The 27,203-nt window shown below is 47.9% G+C and overlaps 2 protein-coding genes across 2 annotated transcripts; both read right to left on the bottom strand.

Moving 5' to 3' along the window:
* Positions 1–612: 612 nt before the first annotated feature.
* On the bottom strand, positions 613–1,557 carry LOC119381917 (tigger transposable element-derived protein 6-like). Its single transcript, XM_037649667.1, has one exon. It carries the CDS (start codon positions 1,555–1,557, stop codon positions 613–615), a length of 945 nt encoding a protein of 314 aa, XP_037505595.1.
* A 3,275-nt stretch (positions 1,558–4,832) lies between these two features.
* Positions 4,833–26,526, bottom strand: LOC119383727 (mediator of RNA polymerase II transcription subunit 25). Its single transcript, XM_037652000.2, has 8 exons — positions 26,070–26,526; positions 25,578–25,623; positions 21,292–21,416; positions 11,521–11,619; positions 9,727–9,847; positions 8,499–8,564; positions 7,896–7,983; positions 4,833–5,029 (listed from the first exon to the last, which is right to left on the bottom strand). Exons 1-8 carry the CDS (start codon positions 26,186–26,188, stop codon positions 4,833–4,835), a joined length of 861 nt encoding a protein of 286 aa, XP_037507928.1. The 5' UTR covers positions 26,189–26,526.
* Positions 26,527–27,203: the final 677 nt, after the last annotated feature.

Here is a 27,203-nt window from a genome sequence, read left to right as displayed (position 1 = left end):
TGGCACACAACTACTTCACTCCCTCTATTTAATGCTAAAATTTCGTTACAAGTTGCATATGACACCGAAATACTTTCATTGTACACAATGGTCAGTTCACCCAATGGTACCGAAGTACACCCATTGGCAAAAAATTTTGTTTTCACCTTGTACGAGACCACAATGGGCCTCTTGTGTCCTACTGCTCATTGAACATTTCCATGTGCTAGCATTTTACGGACACGAGGCGTGCACAAACATTCAAAATTTAGGCAGCGAATCGAATAGTTTGTGCTATACGATTAACTGCAGTTAAATTTGAAGCACTTGATGATCAACTTTTTATACATTGTTTACTATTGCAATTCAATCAACAACTCAAAGCACATACAGTTAAACCTCGTTATAACGAAATTGAAGGGCCGCCGCGATTTGCTCGTTATAACCAATATTTCGTTATAGCCGCAGCGGGCATTTACTGCAAATATTATGCGCTGTACTTACCGAAAACAAATAGCGGGCGAAATAGCATCTCGCCGCACGCTGGTACGCAACAAAATAACTGCATTCCGCAAATAAAAAGGAAAAGTCACACACCTATTTTATTGCACTTCAAAATACACAGCTCGCATTTCAAACAGCCGTAGCTGCAAAGAAGTCCGTAATTGGACGTTGCTGCATCTTCCTGATGCGAACGATGGCTCGCTCAGCTGCGGCTGCAATGTTCATGCCATCTTCGCCGCCCTCGTGAGCGCCGTAGTAGCGGCGCAGTACGTCCACCGCGTCTAATGCCTCCGACGCTGTCGGCACGTTGGACGCTTTTGGCACGCTGTCGGAACGTGCACGTTCGTCGGCAGAATCATCGTCGCTGGTCTCATCCGGATCGTTGACAGCGCGCACAATGTCGTCATCCAGGAGCTGTTCCGTTGCCACCACTTCCGAGTCCGCACTCACATAGTCGCAAAACGACTCGCTGTCAGGCACGACACCGGCATCACGAAGTGCCGTCCACGATGCTGCGACTTCGTCTGATGTGGCGAAACCATCTGGCGTAGCGGGCTCGTCTAATAATGGCTCATCGCTGGCGTCTGGTGCGGCGGCAAATGAGGCATGTCGAAAGCAATTTGCGATCGTGGTCGCCGTCACATTCATCCACGCCGCTTGAAGCATTTCGAGTGCAGCGTACAAGTCAACATCGGTGTCCCGCTTCATCCTCATGTTGAGCAGGAGCCTGTCGATCAGGCGCTTGCGGTAACCTGCCTTCAGCGACATAATCACGCCTTGGTCAAGCGGCTGTATTTTTGCTGTGCAGTTGGCAGGTAGGAACAGCAGCTCGATGTTTTTGAGCGCGGCAGCGGTGTGGTGGGCGGTGCAGTTATCTAGAACAAGGCACACTTTGCGGTTCGCCTTTGCCAGCTTCTCGTCCCATTCGCAAAGCCATTTTGCAAAAATCTCCCTGGTCATCCAGGCTTTGCGATTGGCCGTGTACTTGACTGGGAGCTGCCTCTTCCCCTTAAAGCAGCGGGGGGATGTGCTTTTGCCAATTACGAAAATTGGCAGCTTCTCAGAACCAGTCATGTTTGCACAAAGTAGCGCAGTGATCCGCAGCTTACTTTGTTTGCCGCCATGACATGGCTCACCTTTGAGGGCTAAAGTCTTGTGCGGCAACATCTTGAAAAAGAGAGCGGTTTCGTCCGCGTTAAAAATGTCCTCCGCGCTGTATCTTTCTAGCAGCCGCGCAATGTTTTCTTTCGCCCACTTTGTAGCCTCTGCTTCGTCGACAGATTGCGATTCGCCGCAGACCACTCTCCCGACAATGTCATGGCGCTCCTTGAAGCGTTGTAGCCAACCCGAACTTGCTACGAAGTTGTCATAGCCCATGATGCAGGCGAAGTCTCTTGCTTTTGTTTGTAGCAAGGCGCCGCTCACCGGCAGATTCACGGCCCGCGTGTCCAAAAACCATTTAAAAACGGCCCTTTCGACCGCTTCAAAGGCAGGAGCCCTCATCCTTTTAGCGCTTCCTTTCACGCCACGGGCAACAGCGTCGATGATGGACTGCTGCTTGCTTAAGATGGTGGACAGTGTACTCGTCGATACGTCAAAGTCTCTCGCCACTTTGCTTTTCTTGGTCCCCGATTCGACGGCTTTTATCATAGCCGCCTTCTGATCTAGCGTTATACGCTTTCGCTTCCCGCCTGGCGCATTCATGTTGCTGGAATCACGAGCGCAGCACGATAAAAGCACGACAAAGGCACTGCGGAAGCACTAAAGAAAAACACGCACGCAAAAACAACGCGGCTCACGTCGGCGAGTGGACAACACTTGCAGTGGTTGCAGCGGTTGCAGGCGCGTCGCGACCTTGTGCACCGAGGCGCCGAGGCAACCGAGGGGAAGTTGGAACAGGCTCGCGGGCGCAGAGAGAGATTGTGAAGAGGAAGGGGCGCTCTTTTCTGCAGCCCTTTAGGGAACGCGACTCAGCGCCATGAGGAAGGAGAGAGGGGGAATATAAAGAAGACAGAAAAGAAAAGGGGGCGAGATGTTCGCGGAGTTGCCGAGTCCTCGGCTGTCGGCGGTAGTAAAGTGAGCTAGAATAGCGGTAGCAAAGCGGATACCAAGTGGCGCACGTGCAACGCCCTCTCCTCCAGAAACGGCGTGCGCATGGCGCGCAGTCAGCTTTGCGCGCCTTGCTGGAGGATGCGCGGCGGGAGTTTTGAACTGCTAAATAGTTGTCGCGTTGCGCACCATCTCAAATTCGCGTTGTGCACTGTCGTGACATCGGCTCAAAATTTTATTTCCTAACAAAATTTGTTCGTTATATCCCATAACAGGCAAATTTTACCTCGCTAAACGAGGTTTTTAATACATTGGTTTCTATGGGGACTTTCAAGGGGAATTACGATTTGCTCGTTATATCCATTATTTCGTTATAGCCCGTCTCGTTATAACGAGGTTTAACTGTAGATGCTGAATATGACAAATTATGTTCATGAGCGGATTTGCCAGATTCAGGGTCAATGTGCTTTAATTTATCAATCAATTGTCCTCACACTGCCCCCTGTTAACCTCTTGGTTGGCTCAAGTGGAAGGAATTGGTCGTGGGTTCAAACCTTGCGCAAGGTCAAATTTTTTCATCGACTAACACACTTTTCTTTCTGGGAAATCCATATGGGCTACCTTGTAGGTTTGTGCTGCAAACGGTTGGATGTCAGTTTTCCCTTTCGCCGTTTACTATTAAACATACAGACAAACCAGCATAATTAACTTTTTCATTTACAAGTTTAGTAAAATTCCCGCAGCTAATTTTGTTTCACGCATGTTTGATGATGCTAGGGTCTGTATTTTGAAACGTTTGATTTCACTTTCCACTTGGGTCGTGACAACGGTGTGATTCCAGCCAAAGGACAGCAAGGACAGTACTGTCAGAGTCGGGTCTGAACCCTTGAAGCAGAGCAAGAAGGTTGAGAGACGGTAGTCAAAGAATGTGGCCCCAGGACACATGCCATGGCGAGGGCAAAGCATTGCAAGTCAACATCCACAAGCAAACTCAGTAGTGTTCACCGTACCCATCGGGAAGGTAAAACTTTGAGTAGTCATGTTGACATGCGCTTCGTATGACAGTTACCGGACTAAACGACGAAGAAACGACAAGTGGACATACGTGGCACAAACTACCAACTGCTTGACAGTTTGCAGGACTTACATTCACTTGTCATATCTGTGTCATTCTGTAATCCAGTAGCTTGTCGCACAAAGCGCGCATTTCAACATACACACGCACCATCTGGCCCTATTCATTGCCTCGCAAAATTAAAACTGAGTAGTCAGTTGTCAGGTGGCGGCTTGACACGATTATATTGAGCTTTTTCTTGTTCGTGCGCAGCAGCATTGCCAGTCTGTGAACACCTACCTGTAAACAAAGTAATCGCATGCGAATGAGAGAACCATGGGGGCGAGCATCTCACGGTAACACTTTTGAGTCACAACAAAGGAGATAGCAGTTCACTTTTTTGACGCCTGTGCATTGAATTGGCACGCACAAGAATGCCAGTTATCAAGTGTAGAAGTGTGGGTGTGAAAAAGAGGCAGCGAAGGATTTGGAACAAAACAGGAATATTTCTCAAGTCACAGAAGGTTGCAGCACCTCAGAGCGACTGTAAGTGGTGGTGACAAGGGGTAATTTCTTTATAAGCTCTGTCACCAGCATTATGGCTATGACCATTTCATATTTATTTTCCCCTCGAATGGTACCAATTCCCCTTTGACAGAATAATTAGTCAAATATAATTAATGTAAACAATTGTGCATTCCAATTTCTCATGTCAGCATTGTCCGCCTCTATGAGTAATCTATCACAAGGACTACATTCTCGTCATCTTGCATTGGCATTCTTTCAAAATTTTGTATAGTGTATATGCAAGTGGTTATTAAGATCCAAGTGAGGAAGATTGGCAGCATGTGCTTGTGTCGTGTTGCCCTAGTGTCTAGCCCAACAACAAGGATTAAAATTTACACTAATCTTTACTGGTCGGCATGACCAACATGTAGCTGCACTGCTTTATTGACAGCAAACTAGAACCGGACTGAACCTTCTTTCTTTTTCCTTTTTTTTTTTGGAGGATCCAGCATCCTGCAATATTCTGATGCTGATTGATGCTTCAGCCCTAATTAAAGCCAAGTGTCAGGTGGGGGGAGCCAGTACCAGCTGGGATAACTGGTGGGGGAAGGGTAATGGCAGAAGCGTGCTTTCAGAACCCACAAGTCCTCCCACGGCCAAGCTGGACACTCTGCCTCTTAGACTTCAACTAAATGCAGAGGCTTGGTGCAAAACAGCCGACAAAAAAAAAGATCTGCCACTAACCCTGCGAGGTGGGCTGCTTGAACATCTTGGCCTCGCGAGGGTTTGGTGGCGAACCACCGGCAGGCCGCTTCTGTCCGACACCGGCTGGCGTGGTGGCGGGGCTGCGGGGGTTGTGGGGTGCCACGGCCGACGGGGACGGTGTTGGCTCTACTTTCACTTCGGACACCGCAATGGGGGGGCTCACCGGTCGCTCTACACACGAAACAGGCAAGAAAACACTTCACAGGTGAGATAGATTGCTAGGAAACTTCGCTTTAACAGGGAGCAGAAACAGGCAATCCGAGAGATCATATTTCTTGTTGTGGTAACCACAAAAAGACGGCAGACAATGAAGCTAAGAGAAGCAGGCGAGAAAGGAAGTGTAATTTACACGGCACCCATCAATGCTGTTGAAGTGTGAACAATGCCTTGATTTATGCATTCTTTTTAAGAGAGGGATGACTTTCTCACCGACCAAGTTTTTGCTGATTTTGCATGCTTTATGATTCCTTTTTGACAGGTTTGTTCAAAGCAGGCAGCCTTCTGGCACATGCTGTCTTGCGCGGCCACAGTGGTGTGGCTTAGGTACTACTGCAATCCCCAGGCTTGTACGTATACAGTCGAATCCCGCTATAACGAATACCGCTACAACGAAATTTCCGCCACAACGAATAATTTTCGATTCCCCGTCAGCCGCCCATAGAAAACAATGCGAAAAATGTCTCGTCACAACGAATACTTTTTCTGGATATTTCCGCTTGAACGAAGTTTTCGCAAGTGCCACCACATAAGGAAAAGGAGCTTGCCTAGGACTGCCGCGAAATTCCGCTAGAAACTCGACCATTTCTCGTTGCCAGAGCCGTGCGGCCGCATCGCAAGACCCGTGTCTTCATCGGAGACATGCTTTCTGCCACCTCACGCATATCCCAGTAAATTTTTCGCCATTGAGATGCTCGGCGACAGATCGTCCATCCGCCATGATGCTGCCGGCGGGTTTGATGCGTGTGCGGGCCGCGGAAGAATCGTTGATGAACTCCCGCCATTGTTTTGACGTAGCACTCAAAACAAAACTACTGCTCGTCGTCACAAGCCCTGCGATCGTGAATGACATTCATGGCGTTTTGAAGGCACACGCGCCGCCAGCGCGCACCTAGTCCAAGCGTAACTGCATTCTGCCGCAACCGCTGTGAATACAAATGCGGTCGTGTCGACGCGATCACGGGCGACCACGAAAGTACGCGCGCATCCATCGAACGTACGCGCACCGACTCAATGCAATGCTGCGGCCAAAACCACGGTAGACGCGATCACAGATAGCAACGACGCAGTTGATTTGATTTTATTTTGATTTGATTTTATTGATTCATCACAATACATGTGATCGGAGGCGAAGGGAAAAGCCATTTGAATGGCTTGAGGGAGTCCTTCGCCCCCGTACAAAGACAGCAGCTCAGTTACAAGCATGTTCTTGACACTGTTAACACAAAAATTTGTAATGAGTCATGTTCAGCAAAATATGAATGGAAACGAACCACCAAAATATACATCGATTGTTAATTACCCTTTACAGAACGTCCTGCATTTTCATACATCCTGTTTAGATCTGCGTGATGGACCAACACAACACTTCATCACTACTATAGTATTGCATTAGTGACAGCTTAAGTGTTTATTTATATAAAGTCAAACAATTTTAGACGAAGGGCTTAAGTTAAGAAAAAATCATACAATTCAGACAATTTTACATCGCGAATATCAATTTGTTTATTCTTGTAATCATTTAATAAACGCGGAAGCTTATTACGAGCCATTTGCCGACCGTAACCAGTTCGACAATGTGGAACATCCCATGTCCCGGTTGTTCGTATATTATATGATGTTTCTTTCGGACGCAACTTTACTAATCCCATGAAAAGAGAATCCTGGTGCTCGCAATGTATTCGATATTCACGGAGCAATCTATACGCGTATATGTCTTGTGTTTTTAATATTTTGAATCTTCTAAATAGCTCTTCAGAAGGATGCACAGTTGGTACATTTGCAATTATTCTCAAAAATCTTTTTTGCATAAGTAGTAGCCGCAAGAGGTTCGATTCAGTAGTAGTCCCCCAAACTAAATGGCAATAGTTTAAATACGACGCGAAAAGGGCATTATAAATCAACAATTTCACTGGTTTAGGGAGGTACACGGTACACAGTTCTGAAGGCACACGCACGGCCAGCGCGCACAGATTGAAAACGGAACTACCGTCGCTACCGTTTGCCGGAAGTGCTCCGCAGAAAACCGCGGCAGAGACCGCGGTCGCTATCGTCGCGATTATCGATAGCGAATATGCTGAAGTATGCAGCTAACACACCGGAAGAAAGATTAAAGGCAACAAAGTCGTAAAACGGCGCGAAGCGTTTCGACTTTCCTTTCTCTCGCTTATGACTGTGGTAGTGCGGAGCTTCGGCACTTCGTTTTCACTTAGCCTCTACCGAACTTTGGCACGCACCTTAGCGCTCGGCACGCTTCGAGGGTAGCCTGCATATAGTATTTGCTCGTGTATAACCCACGTGTATAACTCGCCTATTGACGCAAAGCCGCCTTCATTGCGTTGCCAGAAGCCAACTTGCGCAACGAAATTTGCGTATAACCCGCACCCCGAGTTTAGCGCTAAATTTTCTGTATATTTTGTGCGTGTTATACGCGAGAAAATACATTCCCACGGTGTGCGGCCAAGTGCGTCCGAGTTAGCGACAGTTAAATGCAAAGGACAATGCATGCGCTTGCCGGGACCAAAGGACGAGTCATGATTATCAGATCTTCCTAAGTTTTGTGGTCTATAGATGAAATTTCGCTGCAACGAAATTCCGCGACAACGAACTTTTTCGCGCGTCCCGTCAATTTGGTTGTAGCGGGATTTGACTGTATTTCTTTTTTGTGAAAAGAACCTATGTATTTTTCATGAAATCGTAGAACGAGCTCATTCTCGTCACGTTTACTCTTTCTGCCAATAATACGCGGCCTGCAGGGAACCTGCACCTACAGAATCACAATGATATGACAATGTACAAGGTGTAAAATCATTATGCACACCTTGGAGCTGATAGCCCCGCAGAAGCACCATATGCCTTCGGTCCTTGGCGTAGTTCTTGCACAGCGCCGTCTGGAGGTCACCGCCAGCCTGCACAACAATTACCTTACACATCCCACAGACCACTGTTTGAAATGCAGACTTCATAAGTCACATGTCCTTGCAAAATATCAGTGACAAATTTGTCTAAGGGGAACTGCAGTGTGAGGTGTTTTATCAATCAGAGCTGTGTCGATGCCTGCTATGAGAGGCAGAGCATAAGGAAATGCGGCCACAGTAGCCAACAGCCAGAGATTTTCAGCCATTGTTCGTATCACACAAGTAAACAAGGGAGGCTTCACAAAGCAGGCATTAGAGAAAATTCCACACTGTTAAATCTTCTGGTGTCCTCTTTGTATTGAGTGCAGTTTTATATGAACGCAGCCCAGGGGCAGCGCCAGGATTTTTTTTTTACCGGGGCGGCACCCACGGGGGGCAGGGAGGCGGGGAACTTAGGCACTGTGTTTTGGACATTTTCGCTCTTGGGAGGGGGGGGCGGACACATCTCTAACCAGAATAGCTTAACAGAACTAGCTTTGATCTAGCAATTAATGCGTGGCACATACCTTTTCGTAGAGTTTGTACAGGGCTGGGATCTTCCTCGGTGAAAGGATGCTAAAGTTGACTTGCCTCTATAAAATTAAAATAGCTACTATTAGCATAGCGAAGCCCTGGAAACATGTTTTACTCAAAATTGTATGCATCAAAACATACACTGCAAAGCTGAAACATGAAATTCTACAACTCTGCAAAAACAGACACGAAATGAAGTTCATAGAAGAAATGAAGAGGTGGAAGTTTATGTAAACCTTTCAGCCATTGCATTTCCTTGGAGATATGCAAATACAGCAGATTTCAGTCAATTTGACCCTGATGTCATTGACGGAACTAATTCAACCGTCTGGCATTCAAATTAAACAAGATAGCTAGACAAAAAAAATGTAGAAACGCCGCCCATTTATTTAGCGACATTTGGCCAATCCTCATACACTCGTGAATCAAACGCATACCCATACTTTAATGGCTCAAGGTAAAAAACTCGGAAATGACACTATAGCTTCTCAACAAAATAGAAATCTAATGCATGCATGACTTTCTAGCCAAGAAAACTTTAGTATGCTTCCAGTCCTGGCGTTCAGAAAGAAGATGAAATCATCAATGTACTACTAGTGAACTTTGGCACAGTTGGCGCAACTCGTACTTGGACGGGCAGAGCAAGATGTTGACAAGTAGCACAGAAGCAAAATGGCACAAATGGCCCGGTTGAACCGCCACTGGCCGCGGTAAAAAAAGACACTTCGGACAATTAAAGACAATCTAGGAAATTTTTTGCAAATGCCTTCCGCGATAAAAATACCTTTTCCATCTTTTGAGCACCGCTGCAGTGCAAATCCCCGCCCAACTCATCATTTGGATCTGGCTGTGTGCCACATTGCTCTCTTCAATATTTACACTTCCCTGCCCCTCAGTTTGGCTGATGCTCTTCCTCTTGTTGGAAAACTGAAACTCGCTGCACCAACTCCATTCCAAATATGAGTTGTCAGTCGCTTGAGCACCGTCACCAAGGGATCTAAAGATGACAGTCACGTAAGATTTTTGTAGAGGTGCAGCTTTTCAAAGGGCCATGGTCCTATGAAGTCGCAAATAGCATGCTGCATGTATTACAGGCCCAACTGAGACCTCAGGCCAACTCAACAATTGCTTTAAGTGCATCTGAAGCGAGAAGCACATTTCATGCACCAACCAACATGTTGGTGTTACAGCTGCGGTGATGCAATTGGTGCAAGTACTGACCTCAGCCATGATTGAGGCAAGCTGCTCGACCGAGTGGCCGGCATACACTGGGCTCTCCAGCGTGGGCAGCCGGTACGGTGGCGAGTTGCAGACCAGGATGCAGTGCTTCTGCACCACCGCCCTGAATTGAGCCACAAACCCATGTTCAAGTTAGAGCCCCGCGTGGCAAGTCGTTCTTATACATCCAGCCAACCCAAACACTCTGACGCCTTCCAACATCATTAAAGACTTCTGTTCGATAGTCGGATGCCACTTTACAAGGCAGCAATACCTCCACCTCAAAGTCGAATAACAGTAAAACTCTAACTGCCTTATATGGAGCCTCGTCTAAACTGCCTCCCCAGGTGTGCTGTCAGCCTACTTAGTTCTCTGCACAACTGCACCATAGTATGACAAGCTGCACCTGAATACTGTCAATGTAACAAATAAATGAACATGCATTATAACTAGCACAATTTGATTGTAATTACAACCCTTCTATGCCTGCTTTCATGTGGCTTGTGGTTTGGTGCCTGCTTGGTCTAACTGGTAAGGTGCAGTTTAGGTTTGTGCTATCTCCAGGATAAGCGCACTCTAGCAGTCACCCCAATTACTGTGACTTGATAAATGCCTCTATAGATACATGACCACACACTGCCTGATGGTTGAAATGCAATGCCCAGCACTTTCAGACCCATTGAATGGTTTCACGTTTTATGATAGATGCATTCTGTCCCATGAGCTAAATGGTCAACAATTTGCGGAACACTCCACACCACAATGATTTTCCTGAATTTCAGCCAAATCTTTCCCTTTTCTCTTCTTTTTTTATTGCGAGAGCAATTATATGGACAGTCTCGGCTGGATTTTGCCGTCGCCGTATATGTATAAGTATGTATATATTTATCAAAGTCCCAAAGAAAAATAATTAAGGAAAATGCTTCCGAAGTGCAGAATCAAACCAGCGACCTATCGTTCCGCAGCGAGTGGCGCTAACCACTAGGCCAGAAAGCGCAGATCCTTCAGGTAGCTAACAGCGAGCGTTATATACACACCCTTTACCGCTGGACGGACTCAGAGACGGCAGGCGCTTATAAGCGTTTCTTCATTACCAGCGAGATGGCGCGAGGAGCATGTCGACGAGCTCACTCGCTTCTTCTTATATTTGTGCAGGGAGAACCTTGCCCTTCCGCTGTCTGCTTGCGCGGTTTTCTCGTGCTGAGGGGAAGAGGGATGTTTCACGCTTTCACCGTGATGTCCGCGCTCATGTTACGGAGCGTACGAAAGTCACTCGAGCTCAAGGGACGCCGCTAAACGAACAAACTGAAGATAATCGCGAACTATCAAGTGTCACAGCTCGACACTTGAAGCACGCTAGTTTCCTTCGCTGCTTTGGCCGCCTTTGCAACAGGAGCGCTGTTCAAACTGAGAGTATCCATTGGCGAGCCTCACTTCGTATAGCATTAGTTTCTTGCTATCGCATTCATTGCTTCGCCCTTGCGGCGAAACTGTGACTTCTTTTAAATATAAGGTGTGTGAGACCAATTACATTTCATGCATGAGTTACAACAACACACACATTGCAGATTACAATTTTAATCCATGGGGAGAGCACTCTAGGTGCTTTGTGCACCTTCAACTCCATGACCAATTGATAAGGTGATTCCTGGCTTTGGAAACGAAGGCTTTCATGTCAGGTTGTATTCAAGACAGTCTAAGAGTCCATTCCACATTCTTGTGCAAGCATGCACCATCCCAACAGGCAGAGTCACAAAATACAGCTCGTCTACCCGAGAGCGTAAAAACAGCGCTCACCCCGGTTCACGCAGGCCCTGGAAGTCATCAAACACTTGCAGTGCAGTCCCAAGGCCTTCGGCAATGTGACTGCATGACTCTCCAGCTCCGCCGACAAAGCTGCAAGAGTAGGCCATGATGTTCTGTAGTATTTCACAAAGATGTGCTATGGTCACTGTTGCTCACCCACCTAAATGACTATGGCATCGAGATGACAAACGCGAAGCAAATAGTTCATATCCTCGCTACAGTAACCACGCAACAACAGGATCGAAATTTTTAAAAGATTGTGCACTTATACCAAAGTTCATGGTCATGAAACCCATGTGCAGAAGCGTGCAACACTGAACTCATAGCAGGACAGAGCAGGAGAAATGAAGACTGCGATACATACACAACACAACCACTGAACGTGGCTATCCTTCATGCCGAAGGCAACAAGACAAGCTCTGCAAGTCACTGAGTGCAATTAGGCCCACACGATGAACAGGATTGCAGAAAGAAGTTGACGACAAATGGCTCAATGCATCAACAATGAACTTCAAAAGGAAACTCTACACTCGTGTTGTGTATATCTCAGTCCTCGCTTCTCAAAAGCCGCTTTCCACTACATCCCCCTGTGGTCAAATTTCATTCAGAGCCCTCCATTGCAGAACATCTCATAGAACGGATACTGCTTTAAGATGTTAAACCCTGTAAACCAACCAATAAATCAATCAAGCTGCCTGCCTGGAACAAAACTACAAGCTTGCAGGAGTAATGTGCCAACTTGCTCAAAAAGCCCCATTGAACAGCAACTAACAGTGCACGCATAACTTCAATGTGCTTTTAATAAAATGTGCAGTCTGGGCATGTACAGTTGCACTCGATGTAACTTGCAACACGGGAGTGCGTGGCCTCACGAGTTTAAAGATGGCACATGGCTACAACTTGCTTCGTTAGTCTCTCTAATTTCTGTAACTAAGTATTCTCTTATTTGGGAACATCCCCCAGTGAGAGAACGGCGTTCACTTGTTGAAATAAGGGCTAGTGGAAGGAATGCGCAATCCTTAAACTCGTGAGGCCACGCGCTCTTGTGTTGCAAGTCATATTTAGCGTAACTGTACATCTTGCTCAGCTGAAACAAACATGTGCAACCACGAAAGCCAAATACAAAATGCACAGCGTTATAAATTATGCTCACAAGACTACAAAGAAAAAGGGAAAGTTGGGCTAGTTGGTTTGCGTTCATAATGAAACAGCGCAAAACCTGCAAACCTACAAACCTACAACCTGCAACCTACAAAGGAAAACCTGTACAAGGTTCCTGAGTAGCTTCCACAGCACTGCATGCTATATATGAAGCAGCATACAACTGTTTGACCCGTACTCACGGATTGAAACACAAAAATTTAGGGCTAAGTAATCCATACACTTTTATTTCCAATGTCTACAGGTTGTATCATACTGGCCAGTGCTGGGCAGTATCGAAGATACATGTATCTTAGATACTATCTTAGATACTCTGTGGGCATCTTGAATCTGTATCTCGATACTTCTCGAAATACGAGTATCTGTATCTGTATTTCCGATACATTCGATAATGTATCGTGTATCTTAAGATACAAGATACTTCTATCGCAACACAACCTTGCGAAAGAATAATCGCTGGCCAAGCTCCGCTTCTCAAGCTGGTACTGGTACCACTATGCCATCTGAATAAGTCTTAGGGCAGTGACACAATTTTATTTTTCCGCCAGAGTACCCCAGTGAGGACAGAAGATGAGGAAGACAAGCGCGCGGACGTCTACGCCCAGCCCACATACCTTTTGTTTGCTCGATTTCTTTTCTTTTTAGTTGCGCCAGTGCCGCGACACTTGCTCTTAGCCACTGTCCTGCGCCGCGTCTTCGCGCAAGTTCTGATGTTGCTACAGTGTCGTTATTGAAGATTCTCTTGCGTCTTGCTCCGTAACGAGATGCGATGCGTGCAAGAATGGGGATCCTTTGCGTCGCGTGGATTTTACATATCAGCGACTTGAAGGATCTCGTGGATGTAAGTTTGACTTGCATGCCATGAAATAATTTATATGCAAATAAGAATCTAAGAACGTTAGCACCACTGGTACTGATGCTAGATATTAAAGAGCAAGTGTTTACCTAACAGGAAATATCTTGGCCTACATTTTGCTACATTTTTGCTACATTTATTCAAAGAATTTGTGAAATCATATTTTATTAGTAGGACAAGTGCTTTCTTAGCTGCCATTTCGCATCCTACATTACCTACGTCTCTGCACTGTTTTTCCGGTCTGGTCACTGCAGTATGTCCTTTGTAACGCGCTCCCAAAATAAGATTTCTGCTTTATTCTTCTGCCTCCTTTATTTCCACTACTGTTTACATATTTACACGTTTCCAAGACGATGTTGACAACAAGTATATAATTATGTGGGCGTACCTTGAGTAAACAGTACAAAGCATTCTGCTTACCGCTTAAATAAATCGCGAAATTGAGTTTGCATTATAATATTGGAAATCATTAGGAGTCATCTTAAAGATGTTAGGAAGGGGATTCGAGAAACGCTTTTTTACAGAATGCCCTGTTTTGCTCATGAGCGTCCCAGCGAGCCGCTTCTGGCAATTTTCCATAGGCACTGAATTTTCTATTGTCTCAACACGTAAGTTCACGATACTTCATGCTGATAGCTATTAAGGGAGCCATCTGTATTGTGTTTCTGTACTCATACAATGTGAATGTTTGACACACAACCACCTCTCTATTTTACTTATATTTGTTTTCCTCTTTTAGGCTTTCTTAAATATTTTTCGCATTGCTAATCGCCACGTACTGGGAGCTATAAATGGCAATAGCGCGACAAGCGGCGGTGTCCTGCGACCTTTTTTGTGGAACTATACAATACGTCTGTGTCTGTGAGACGTTTCTGTGTTGTACATGTTCTCTCGTTGAAGAAAAATTGCTAAAAAGATTACACGATAGTGAGTATATCGACAAAGAATCCTTTACGCCGGCAGATAAGTAGAATATGAAAATTCATCGCAGTGTTAAGACGTTTATTGACGGCGAGATTGACGGCGACGATGCACAACGACAGAGCGCAGACTCGCAGACTCTCACGAGCACAAGCACGAGGGGCGTGCTCTCCGAGAATAGGCGAAGAGGGTGACCCACTAGGAGGCGCTTGAGAGGACGACCCATTAGAGCGTTCCAATGCTTCTCTACAATTACCCCGGGTACGAAAAGGGAGCCGCCTGGCGACCTAACAGCTGGTCACTATGAGCGGGTCATGGTAGGGCTTGAGGCACTCCACGTTGACAATGTCGCGCCCTCGACGGCGCATGTCCGAAGATGGTTCAATAGGTTCAATCAGGTAGTTGACCGGGGATGTGCGTTCGACGACACGGTAGGGGCCTTCGTATTTGGGTAGTAGTTTGGAAGAGAGGCCAGTTGCAGTGGTAGGAAACGAGAGCCATACGAGCGCTCCAGGGAGGAACGTGGCTGCAGAAGTGTTGGTGGCACTGCGAATGCTCTTCTGCCGCTCTTGGTCCTGCGTAGTAAAGGTCCTGGCAAGCTCGCGACACTCCTCAGCAAGTCTGGCTGTGGCAGAAATAGGCGCACACTCCGATCGATCCGGCGTGTATGGAAGGATTGTGTCGATTGTGTGCGACGGGTGCCTGCCGTACAATAAGAAAAAGGGTGAGAAACCAGTTGTGCTTTGAGGGGCGGTATTGTAGGCGTAGGTGACGAAAGGCAGAATCGAATCCCAAGTTGTGTGATCGGCGGCGACGTACATCGATAGCATGTCGCCGAGCGTGCGGTTGAAGCGTTCGGTGAGCCCATTCGTCTGCGGGTGATAAGCAGTAGTCTTGCGGTGAACAACGTTGCACTCTTTGAGGATGGCTTCGACGACTTCCGACAGGAAGACACGGCCTCGATCGCTGAGCAGCTCCTGGGGTGGACCGTGGTGCAGCATGAACCGGTGGAGCAGGAAGGAGGCTACATCGTGCGCTGTAGCCGCTGGGAGGGCGGCAGTTTCGGCGTATCGCGTAAGGTGGTCTACAGCGACGATGGCCCAGCGGTTACCAGCCGACGTCAGAGGAAGTGGCCCATACAAATCGATGCCAACGCGCCCAAACGGCCGGTCAGGGCAAGGTAAAGGCTGTAGACCTGCTGGCGACTGGTGTGTTGAAGCTTTGCGGCGCTGACAATCGATGCAGGAGCAAACGAACTTCTGCACGTAGCGGTACATCCCTCGCCAAAAGTACCGTTGGCGAATGCGGTGGTATGTTTTCGATACCCCAGAGTGCGCACACTGCGGATCAGCGTGGAACGATTCGCATATGTCAGAACGGAGACTGCGTGGTATTACTAGTAGCCACTGGCGGCCGTCGGCGTTGTAATTGCGTCGGTGAAGGAGGTCGTTGCGAATGGCGAAATGATGGGCTTGACGACGCAACGCGCGAGTGGATGGTGTTGCCGATGGATCAGTGAGCAAGTCTATCAGTGAAGCGATCCACTGATCCTTGCGCTGTTCGGTAGCGATGGTGTGAATGTCGATGGAAGAAACGGAATTGTGAGACATTGAGCTGTGGGTATTGTCGTCAGGCAAGGGGGAGCGCGAGAGTGCGTCGGCGTCAGCATGCTGGCGTCCGTTGCGGTACAGCACGCGCATGTCGTAGTCCTGTAGGCGAAGTGCCAAGCGGGCGAGGCGGCCTGATGGATCCTTCAATGATGACAGCCAGCATAGTGCATGGTGGTCGGTGATGACATCAAATGGGCGACCATACAAATAAGGTCGGAACTTCGTAAGGGCCCAGATAATCGCCAGGCATTCCTTTTCGGTGAGGGTGTAATTGGTCTCGGCTTTGGTAAGCGTGCGACTTGCATATGCCACGACATATTCAGGGAACCCTGGCTTGCGCTGCGCAAGGACAGCGCCAAGGCCAACACCGCTGGCGTCTGTGTGTACCTCTGTAGGAGCCGTAGGGTCGTAGTGGCGTAGTATGGGAGGCGACGTCAACAAACGACGGAGCTTCGCGAAAGCGTCGTCGCACTCTGACGACCACGAATTGAGCGGCCCATTACTTCCGAGGAGCTTCGTCAGCGGCGATATGATAGTCGCGAAGTTTCGAATGAAGCGCCGAAAGTAGGAACACAGTCCTACGAAACTGCGCAGTTCCTTGACGGACGTAGGTTTGGGGAACTCGGTCACGGCCCGAAGCTTGGCTGGATCGGGGAGAATACCGTCCTTGGACACGACGTAACCGAGTATTGTCAGCTGCCGTGCTGCAAATCGGCACTTCTTTAGATTCAGTTGCAGACCGGCCTCGCTCAAACGCGTCAAAACATGCCGCAGGCGTTGAAGGTGCGTGGAGAAGTCCGGAGCGAAAACAACGACGTCGTCGAGGTAGCATAAGCATGTGTGCCATTTCAGGTTGCGCAGAACGGTATCCATCATGCGCTCAAAGGTGGCGGGCGCATTACACAGCCCAAACGGCATGACGTTGAATTCGTACAAGCCGTCGGGCGTGACAAAGGCGGTCTTCGGTCGAGCGTCATCAGCCATAGGTACTTGCCAGTACCCTGAGCGCAAATCGATAGATGAAAAGAATTCTGCGCCTTGCAGGCTGTCAATCGCGTCGTCTATTCGCGGTAGTGGATACACGTCCTTGCGAGTGATCTTGTTAAGTCGTCGGTAATCCACACAGAACCGCACAGAACCGTCCTTCTTCGCCACAAGAACGACAGGAGACGCCCAGGGGCTGTTAGAAGGTCGAATAACATCGCGGCGAAGCATCTCGTCGACTTGCTCGTTGATTACACGGCGTTCTGTGGGGGATACGCGATATGGACGTTGCCGCAGTGGCGGCTGGGTGCCAGTGTCGATGGGATGCGTAACGGCGGACGTGCGGCCGAGAGAAGTTTGAGCGACATCGAAAGAAGAGCGAAATTCTTCCAACAGGCCCAGAAGCTGGGAACGCTGGACTGGCGTAAGGTTGTCAGCAATGGAGGAACCAAATACATCAGCGGGTGATGAACCAGACGTGGAAACAGCACCGAGTGTACTGGAACTGTGGCAGTGCATTTCATCTGGTTCGTCCATAACTTGTGCGTCTTCGAGGGGTTCCACGCTACCAAGACATACCCCTTGCACCAACGTGACACTGTACGGGAATGGATTGATAACAAAAATAGAGGTGCTGCCCTGAGTGACTTGCACGGTCGCGAAAGGCACCAGCAAGCCTTTCCTCGTGCAAACACGGTCCGATGGCGAGAGGAGTGCAACGGTGTCGGAAAGACTTGCGCAGTGGACTGACACCGCCGTTGACGAGTTTGCAGGCACCTTGCTGTCGTCTTTGACATGTACCTTGCCCGCAGCCGATGGATTGTCGGCCGGCGTCCAATCAGGGAACGGTGAGAGCTCTATTTCGGCTGGTGCGCAATGAATGACGGCGTCGTGGAGGGAGAGAAAATCCCATCCTAGGATGACGTCGTGAGAGCAGGCAGGAATTATGATGAATTCGACGGCGTACAGAGCATCCTGAATAATGACGCGGGCGGTGCACACCGCTGTAGGGTGAATACTTTGGGCGCTGGCTGTACGGAGGGAGAGACCAGAAAGTGGCGTCGTCACTTTTCGCAGTAATCGGCTAAGTTTGGCGTCCATGACGGATACGGCGGCTCCAGTGTCGATAAGGGCAGATGCGCGAACACCGTCCACAAACACGTCTATCACGTTCGATGGGCTTCGCTGAGGGCTTTCGCAGTTCGATAGCGTCGCAGCCCTTGCCTCGTGGACTGCGACGACTAGTTTTTCTGGTCACGTGAGACCGGACGTGGCCGCATAGGCGACAGTGAGCGACGTCGTGGAGCCGGTGACCGGCGGGTAGATGTTGCGGCGCGGGACGTCGGTGACATAGGCGGCGCTTGGTCATAATAAGGTTGGCTTGATTGGCTGGGCAGGGCTGATGCGACCCGAGGCGGCTCCATGCGATTGCAGTAGCGTGCGACGTGACCGGCGCAAACCGCACGCGAAGCAGATGGGGCGGTTGTCGGAAGTGCGCCAGCGGTTCGCGGGTCGCATCCATGTCGCAGAACGGGACGGACGAGACGGCTGCTGATATGAGGGCATTATGGGCAGGAGTCGGGGCCTGGGGACGACGTTGACGTACGTAGGCGGCACAGCCGCGTCGAAGGCCTGGGGTCCGACGACGGCTTCGGCGTAACTTCGCGGTGCAGCCACAGGAATCGCTGGGGGCGGCCTGGCTACAGCTTGCGCGTAGCTTAGTGGCGCATGCACTGGAGGCGGTTGGTGGTATTCAGGAATGACCTCTGCGATTTCCTGCTGAATCGCTCGGCGGAGAGGAGGCAGGAGGGTAGTGGGCGGCTGGTCAACACGCTGCGGTGGAGCGAAAGCCAGTAGAGAGATCTGGCGGGCAATTTCCTCACGCACGAACGACTTGATTTCGGCGAGCAAGGTGGAGTGGTCGGAAATGGCCGACAAGCCCACGAGATCAGCATCGCGTGATGGCGGTCGAGGGGTCATCAAGCGCTGCCGGCGCAGCTCCTCGTAGCTTTGGCACAGCGTGATGACCTCTGCCACTGTGCGAGGGTTTTTGGCCAGCAGCATGGTGAAGGCATCGTCGTCGATGCCTTTCATAACATTCCTGATTCTGTCAGACTCCGGCATGCTCGCGTCGGCTTTTTTGCACAAGTCAAGGATGTCTTCAATGTAGCTCGTGAACGATTCACCGGCCTGTTGTGCCCGTTCACGCAACCGCTGTTCGGCTTGCAGCTTACGGACGGCAGGGCGGCCAAACACGTCGACGATGGCGGTCTTGAAATCGGACCACGTCGGGAAGTCGGATGCATGGTTGTTGTACCACATGCCTGCCACACCCGCGAGGTAGAAAACCAAGTTGCTCAGCTTGCCCGCTTCGTCCCATTTATTGGGAACACTCACCCGCTCGTAAATCGCGAGCCAGTCCTCCACGTCGGTGCCATCCGCGCCGGTGAAGATAGGAGGGTCACGGATGCGGGGGACACCGGGACAAGCGGTCGGAGCAGGAGGCGGCGTTTGCTGAGCGGCGTCTTGCGGCATGGTAGATGGCACGGTACGGGATCGAAGCTCCAGGGGCATCGAATGGAGACCGAAGCTGTGGTGACGGTACAGCACTCTCCACCACTTTGTTAAGACGTTTATTGACGGCGAGATTGACGGCGACGATGCACAACGACAGAGCGCAGACTCGCAGACTCTCACGAGCACAAGCACGAGGGGCGTGCTCTCCGAGAATAGGCGAAGAGGGTGACCCACTAGGAGGCGCTTGAGAGGACGACCCATTAGAGCGTTCCAATGCTTCTCTACAGCAGTTTTACGTCATCTACGTATACACCAGGGGTCTCAAACTGAGCTTATAGCCAGCGGGCCGCAGTCGTGAAATTTAGTTGCAAGGGCCGGGAGAGTGAAGATGGCGGAAGAGAGTTTGAACAAAATGACATTTGAAAGGAAGCCTTTCTCATATCTCATATATAGGTCATTTCTGAAGGGGATTTGCAGTCAGGATTCGAGAAACATCGATACCGATGTACACAACGAGTGAAATCTGGACGCGGATTCAAATATAGAGTTTTTGTTTCACGGTTATATTTCAGCACATGGTGACCACTTGTTCCTCACGAAAGGAATGTTTTAGACCAGTCATGTCAGTGCAGCTCACGAACATACTTATTTAGAAAATAAAAACAAATGAGACGAAGACGGTCATGTGTGCGGGCCGGGCCGCTAGCGAAAGGTCTCAAACCGCTAGCATACACCATGCGTCCCCCCCTCCCCCAAAGAAAAGAAAGAAAAATGTCGCTGCCAGCGTTGTTGCTGCTGTACACCTGCCCGGATATACGGTATTGTGCAAGCTGTCTTTTACGGACAAGGTAAAAGTCCACACCGATATTTGCTCCGTCGTGCGAAGGCTTCTTATTGAAGTTATTGTGATTATATGGCAACCTGTTAGATGGTCGGCAAGCTGTGCAAAGCAAGTGCCGCTGTCAGCGAAGTGTACAAAGAGTTGTCCTGTGAAGAAGCTAAAACAAACCCCAATAAGCTGTTTTGGGAATGAAACTAATACACTTTGAGCAAGAAGGGCAAAACATATGAGATACTAGCAGACATTTCATTCAAGTGAAACAAAATAGGTCACAGTTAAGAAATTTTCAAGCAGAAATTTTCGTGCATAGGCGTTTGCTGCTACATTATATGGAACTATAATAAGATATATGAGAATGTATCGAAGTATCTTAAGATACAACTGCCAAGTATCGTATCGGATACAATTTTTGTGGCAGTATCTTGTATCTGTATCTCCAGTACTTCTTGCCTGCGTATCTTGTATCGTATCGCGATACAATTTGAAAATATCTTTGCCCAGCCCTGATACTGGCTTAATTCTGACTCGAACACTTAAATGAGGACCAACATTACTTTTAATGGCCAGATTTGCAACGACATGACGTGGTTATCACGAGCAATGGCTCATAGCAGTGTTAATAAAAACCCGCAGATAATGAAGCCAAGGAAGGTATAGGGTACGATAATTGTACTGTCTGACTCATAGCAGTTGCTATACAAAAGAAAAGACAACAACAACAACAAAAAACACCGTCGCATTTCAATCCATGTGTACTGCACGTGCAGTACACATGGATGAAAAGACTATTAATTTGGTCTGTGCAGACCAGAAAGACATCACAAGTCATGCAGTGACAGAGGTGAAAATCTGCTCCAACAGAAGACACGTACGAGACACGGTCAAACCAGGATAGCAGCTTGGCCACATTCGTCGTTGGAGCATGGCAGATGGCGGCTGGCTCGGGAGCACAGTCGGATGCCATGAACACCACCAAGGCATAAGTGGTGCTGTTTGTCTGCACAACAAAACAAGTTATGTGGAAGGAGGGGCACAAATGGCACTTTCAAAGAGGAGAACAATATGGCAGCAACATGAAACAATGAAGGGGCGGGGGGGGGGAAGCATCCTGATACAAGTGCAATGTGAGGCAAAAATATAGATATCAATTGAAAACAAATTAAACTGGCTGTAGGGTAAGTACACAAGTGGCGCAATTTAATTTCATTGAAATGCTTTATAAGAAATTCAGTACACATATAAAATTGCGCTGCTGTCATTACGAACAACTTATTTTTTTAAAGCAAGCTTGCTGGCTATGAACAACGTAGCACTGCGTAAAATTGTGAGTGAAGACAACATGATATATCATGCTAAAGAAAAGAAATTTCAAGGACACTGTCTAGCACTAAATGACGTGCATTGACAGGAGAAGAATGTGTGGAATGAAGTAGTTGATTTATTGATCAATAGTTTAGTACATTATATTTGTGCAGCAGCATTTGTAGTGTTTAGGTATAGATTTATGAAACCTGGCTGATACCTTGCTGTATGCACGTCCTCAAGAGACATTTATGGTGACAGCCTTAAGAACTTTATGGCGACAGCCGGGTTGTCTTTTGTAAGGCCCAGCCGTCGTTCATATGCCCCATAGCTCTACTCATTAAAGAAGCTATTGATAGCTGCACCACCAAACTCTACAGGGGTCATGAAGCACCCCTTGGGCTTGCTGAAAAAACACATCCTGTGGAAAGTTGACATGGCTATGAACTGCTCAGCCAAATATTGCAGTCGTGCGCGTCGTGTAAACGCTGCAAGCGAAGTTGCTGTTTTCTCAGGCGCCCTCTTTGCAAACAGAGGCCGGTTCTCACTCTCGTCGGTGGGCAGAGCGCCTGCCGGTTGACGTTGCGTATCTGCTTCTCCGCGTCGCAAAAGACATAGCATCCTTATTGGCTGATAGTCGACATAAATCGAGAGCGGCGTTCGGATCAGAGGCGCTTCTTGCCATGGGGTGCCGCCACTTGTCGGCCCCGCACTCCTCAGTCTGCTAATCTTACATGGTAGCCACACTCGCGCACGCGAATCACAGCGGGAGAGCGATCGCGTTTCATGATGCGCGCTGACGTAACTTCTTTCCCCCGTGCCATCCCTCCCTGTGTAGCTTCCAGTGCGCTCGTCGGCATGAGAAAAGAGAGAAAGCGCTGGGAGCGTGCGCCAAACCCCCGTAACTCCGCTCATTCTTGATGGATTCTAGAAATTTTTGCGGCAACCGATTCGGGAGGCAGTAAACTCCGATAATGAGGCCATTAGATCATTACTTGGAAAAATGGTTCATGACCCCTTTAAAAAGACTCTTCTGCACTCCTTCTCACACAGGAGCAGGTCAACAGCACATTCTGCCAAAGCTGCTATAAAGGCTACATATCGATTGCCTTGAGAAACTCTAGAAAAAAAGAATCTCCCATCTCCCGTATGAATGTGACCAAAGCCAGATAATGTGGATGGCTGCTCTCGAAGTTTCTTTCAGTTGATTGCAGTTCTCTAAATGACAAGGTTACGTAAAACTGTTACAGTGTTTGACACAATATTAATGAGAACTAACAGACAATAATGCCAAGGAAAATATAGGGGATATTATTTGTAATAATTGGGGTATAAATGTGAAGAAAGTAAAGTGGATGAAAAGATAACTTGCCACCGGCAGGTTATCTTTTCGTCCACTTTACTTTCTTCACATTTATATCCCAATTATTACACTTTCCTTGGCATTATTGTCTGTTAGTTCTCATTAATATTGTGTCTAACAAACAAAAACGAGCCCTTAAAAGTCATCTTCCTTCCTTCATTCATAGCGAGGGTCTCGTTCTGGCAGACTTGATGCCTTCAGGTAGTATGCGAGGGATTATTGGTCAGCTGCCCGCTCGTAAAATGATCACGTGCTACATGATGCCACAAGGCAGAAAAAGACTGTTCCACACTCGCCGCCATGGCTGCGATTGATGCTAGCACTCCTAGGTTTAAATGCACATATATACCCTGTAAAGTGGACGGGGGGATGACTGCCACCGTAGCTCAGTGGTAGAGCATCAGACTCATTACTCGAAGGTCACAGGTTCGGCCCCTGCCGGCGGCAAGTTATCTTTTCGTCCACTTTACTTTCTTCACATTTATACCCCAATTATTACAAATAACATCCTTTATACTTTCCTTGTCTGTTAGTTCTCATTGATATTGTGTCTAACAAGCAAAAATGAGCCCTTACAGGTCATCTTCTTTCCCTGTTAAAGGGTTTTACAAAAGCCCCACTCATAAATCGGTGGTATATTTCAGAGCAGTGTGTAACGCAGCTATTTTGTTCATTTCAGGCGCATCAACAAGTGCAACTTACACTTTCTGTCGCCAAGTTACAAATTATTAGTACTTTCTAAAAAATATTGTCACGCCATTTACAACTTTTGTAAGAGGAATGACATAAATGAAAAAAACCTCGCTGTTCTGGCTGACACAGCTCATGTCAAGTAATGTGATTGCTCTGCTCTCATGTACTGGGGTAGAATCTCCCAAGGCAAGAAGTAGAATAACAGAAGCAACTCTGAAAGTTGGACGAGTTGGTAAAACATTTCAGGAAAATTACAGCATGCAAAGTGATGAGATGGAGTAGAAGAAACACAACACATGACTAACCGGACGCACAAATACAGCAGCTGCACTGAACTTGGAAACCAGCAGAAACATTTCTATCAATCAAGACTCCTATAAACCTTGTCCAGTGAAAGACAGCACCTACTGCGTGTGGTTCTCCTCACATATGCCAAGCAATGCTTAGCTACCAACTTGACCAATAAAGGGCTACCAGGTACCAAAGTCAAGAAGTGGGTATTGGAGCTTAAAGGCGAGAAAAGCAGCCAGGAAGCTGCAACCAGATGGTCCCGCGAGTACCACAGTGCATACTAGTTATTGTGGCTATGTCATGTTGTGTCGGGTCAAATCGATAGTTGACTGAATTGAGTGTGGAGGTACCACATCGCAATGCCTCGCAGGAGACAAATACTCGGTGCATCTGAAATTCCTGCATTGCTACAATGCAGAACATGGCTGTTTATGCTAGATCCGTCAAGAGTAGTAGTGTTTCATATGGCTGCTAATAATATTACGAATATTCACATTTCAGAGCAGTATTCTTATCGATATTAATGTATAATGACACGTGAACTAGCCAAGTAGTCGAAAACCAGAATTCATAGGAGGCTACACGATCTAAAAATTGTTGAAAAAGAAGGTAGATTTGGCAGGTCTATAATCACAACACGTTGAATTTGAGTTTAAACTTTTGAGAGGTTTTGATAATAGTGCACTCAAATTTGGAATGCTATTGTGTCGCAACTCGTCTGTGTGTCGCTCTGGGGGCCTAAAGTGCAATACCATGACATAGTGCAATGTTGATGTATTACCATATACTGCATTCGTCCCGTCTTCTACTCTGGTGTCTCGTCCCCAGCGCAGTTTTTCTCAGAATAACCCCCTCAGGTGCGAATTATGATGTGCTGTCTGAAAATGAGTCAAATTCGCACAGCATATTTCCAAGGCACTCATTATTACATCACGAGAAAGAAAATTAAGTAATGTGTTGTTTTGTGTGTGTTTCAGTAATTATTCGTAATTAGCATACAATTAAATATTTAATTACTCTGCAGTCAGCCATGCTCTATCTTTACATAAAGAGAATGAAACCGTAGGCTGCAAATGTGTGCGCAGTAAGTCTTTGGTTGTATTCATTTCAAGAAAAGATGAACACTTTTGACGCTGGTCCCGGAACGCGGCACGTCGAACGACCCGTCGAACATCGTAGTGCCTTCACCAAAGTGATTGGTTACAGTCATACGCCGCACTTTGAGGTTAAGTCGAGACATACTGACTATGCAGAAGGTTCAAAGCATCCTATGCAGAATGTATCTCTCTTTTGGCCACAATGACACACCAACCATAGACAAGTTGGGTACACAAACGTAGCCGCCTCTGCTGAAGGGGTTAATATGATACCAGCAGGGCCTTTTTCATAGCGCTCTATTTCTACCGTTACTTCGAACTTCAACACAGGTGTTAAATCACAGGCTTCATTCAGGGGACAAGTCACGTAAGTTCCGCGAACAACAAAAGCACGCATGGATCAGTCACTTACATCGTAGCCACAGTCCCTGTCGTCAATCTGACCGCCATTGAAATACCTGGTGGAGGGAAGAAAATAAACAAGACACTTTTTAAAGCGGAAGCCACACTTACCGATATCGAATGCACTGCGCTAGATAGCCGCGCGGATCATAAGCACGTTCACATGGAAATCACTGCAGTCGTGAAACTACCAAAGACGCAGTCGTGATCGACTCCTGAATAGGGCGAATGTTTTCGCTACGGTTTTCTCAGCACAACAACCGAATACGGTCATATGTAATCACTGTTATCAAGCGCCGAGATGGACAAAACGATAAAGATCGCTGCCCTCCTTTCAGAGTGCTACAGACGCTCGCCACAGTAGTGGCGAACAATCTAGAAAACAGGTAATGCGTCATCCAAGAAATCTTTTTTAGGCAGCAAAACGGCTGCGGGCCACGGTGTGTGAAAACGAAAACACTCGCTCGGGGAATCGAAAGCGGGCTGGGCGACGCTAACTCACTCCAACGTCGGGACAATGTAGTGGCTCTTGAGGCTCTCCACGTATGGGCTGAGGTTTGCGGTGCCTTCAACGACGATCACGACATCGGCCACCCAGTTGCCTTGGTCGGCGACCACCATGGTAGCGTTTCAAGGGACGCTCGCGGAGGTAGCGCGCGCTTGCATGCCTGGCGGACGCGGCTGGCGACTCGCAGCAAAGTGACACACACACACAGGCAGGTCGACGCTGCTGGAAGCGGTCAGGCAGCTGCAGGTCTCGAGCAACAGCCGCCGGATCGCTCAAACGGCTACTACATTAGCCACACATTTACACCAGAGAACATCTATACGCTTAGACTCGACGAAGTTGCACACAAACCACAGCACGACGCACGCGCGCACTACTACGCTACTACCACCACTACGGCTTTTGCCGCGTACGCAGGAGAGTCAGCCAGAGACCGTGTTGACGGTGGTGGGAAAGCAAACAAAAAAACGGCACAGAAACGGCACACCAGTTTACTCCGGCGTAGTGTCACAAATCACGCGATTACGAGGCGAGAATGAGTCCCCACAAACACCAAACTTTAGAGATGAAAAAAAAAAAAAAAGCTGTTATACAATGTATGTGCCATTTTTTCACGCTTCTACAACTATAAACATTAGGCGTTTCATGTAGAAGACGCTAAATTGTGGAGTGAAATTATTTTTTTTTTTGTTAAACATGGCACTCAGCCTTTCATTATCGTTTCTAATAACTTCACGCGATCGCCTTAGCTCACTGACCGTGATGTTGCGTAGAAGGCGACATATGAGTTTGGATAGTCAAGTTTAAAGATTTCTTAGTGCCCACAAAAGACACGAACGCGAGTCTCTGCCGTTAAGGTAACGGGTCAATGGGCTAAGCACAACTTCGAGCGCCAAATTCAAACAGTAACAATCAACGACTTCGCGATCTCGCTTGTGTCGACAAGGTTTCGAGCAGGTTGCACTGCGCATTGAGTGAGGTACACAAAGTAAATGTGCACGTTGTGCGCACACGCTCATGTGCGGTGATAACTAATCACGCAAGTACACTGCGCACGACAGAAACACCTCACTAAGCAGCAACACACAATTTTTGTGCGTGAACATGAATGCGTCGATGTACACTGAT

Source organism: Rhipicephalus sanguineus, chromosome 2 (assembly GCF_013339695.2).
Source record: "Rhipicephalus sanguineus isolate Rsan-2018 chromosome 2, BIME_Rsan_1.4, whole genome shotgun sequence".
Classification (NCBI taxonomy): Eukaryota; Metazoa; Arthropoda; class Arachnida; order Ixodida; family Ixodidae; genus Rhipicephalus; species Rhipicephalus sanguineus.
The sequence above is the reverse complement of the archived record's forward strand: the minus strand, read 5'-3'. Positions and strand labels throughout refer to the sequence as shown.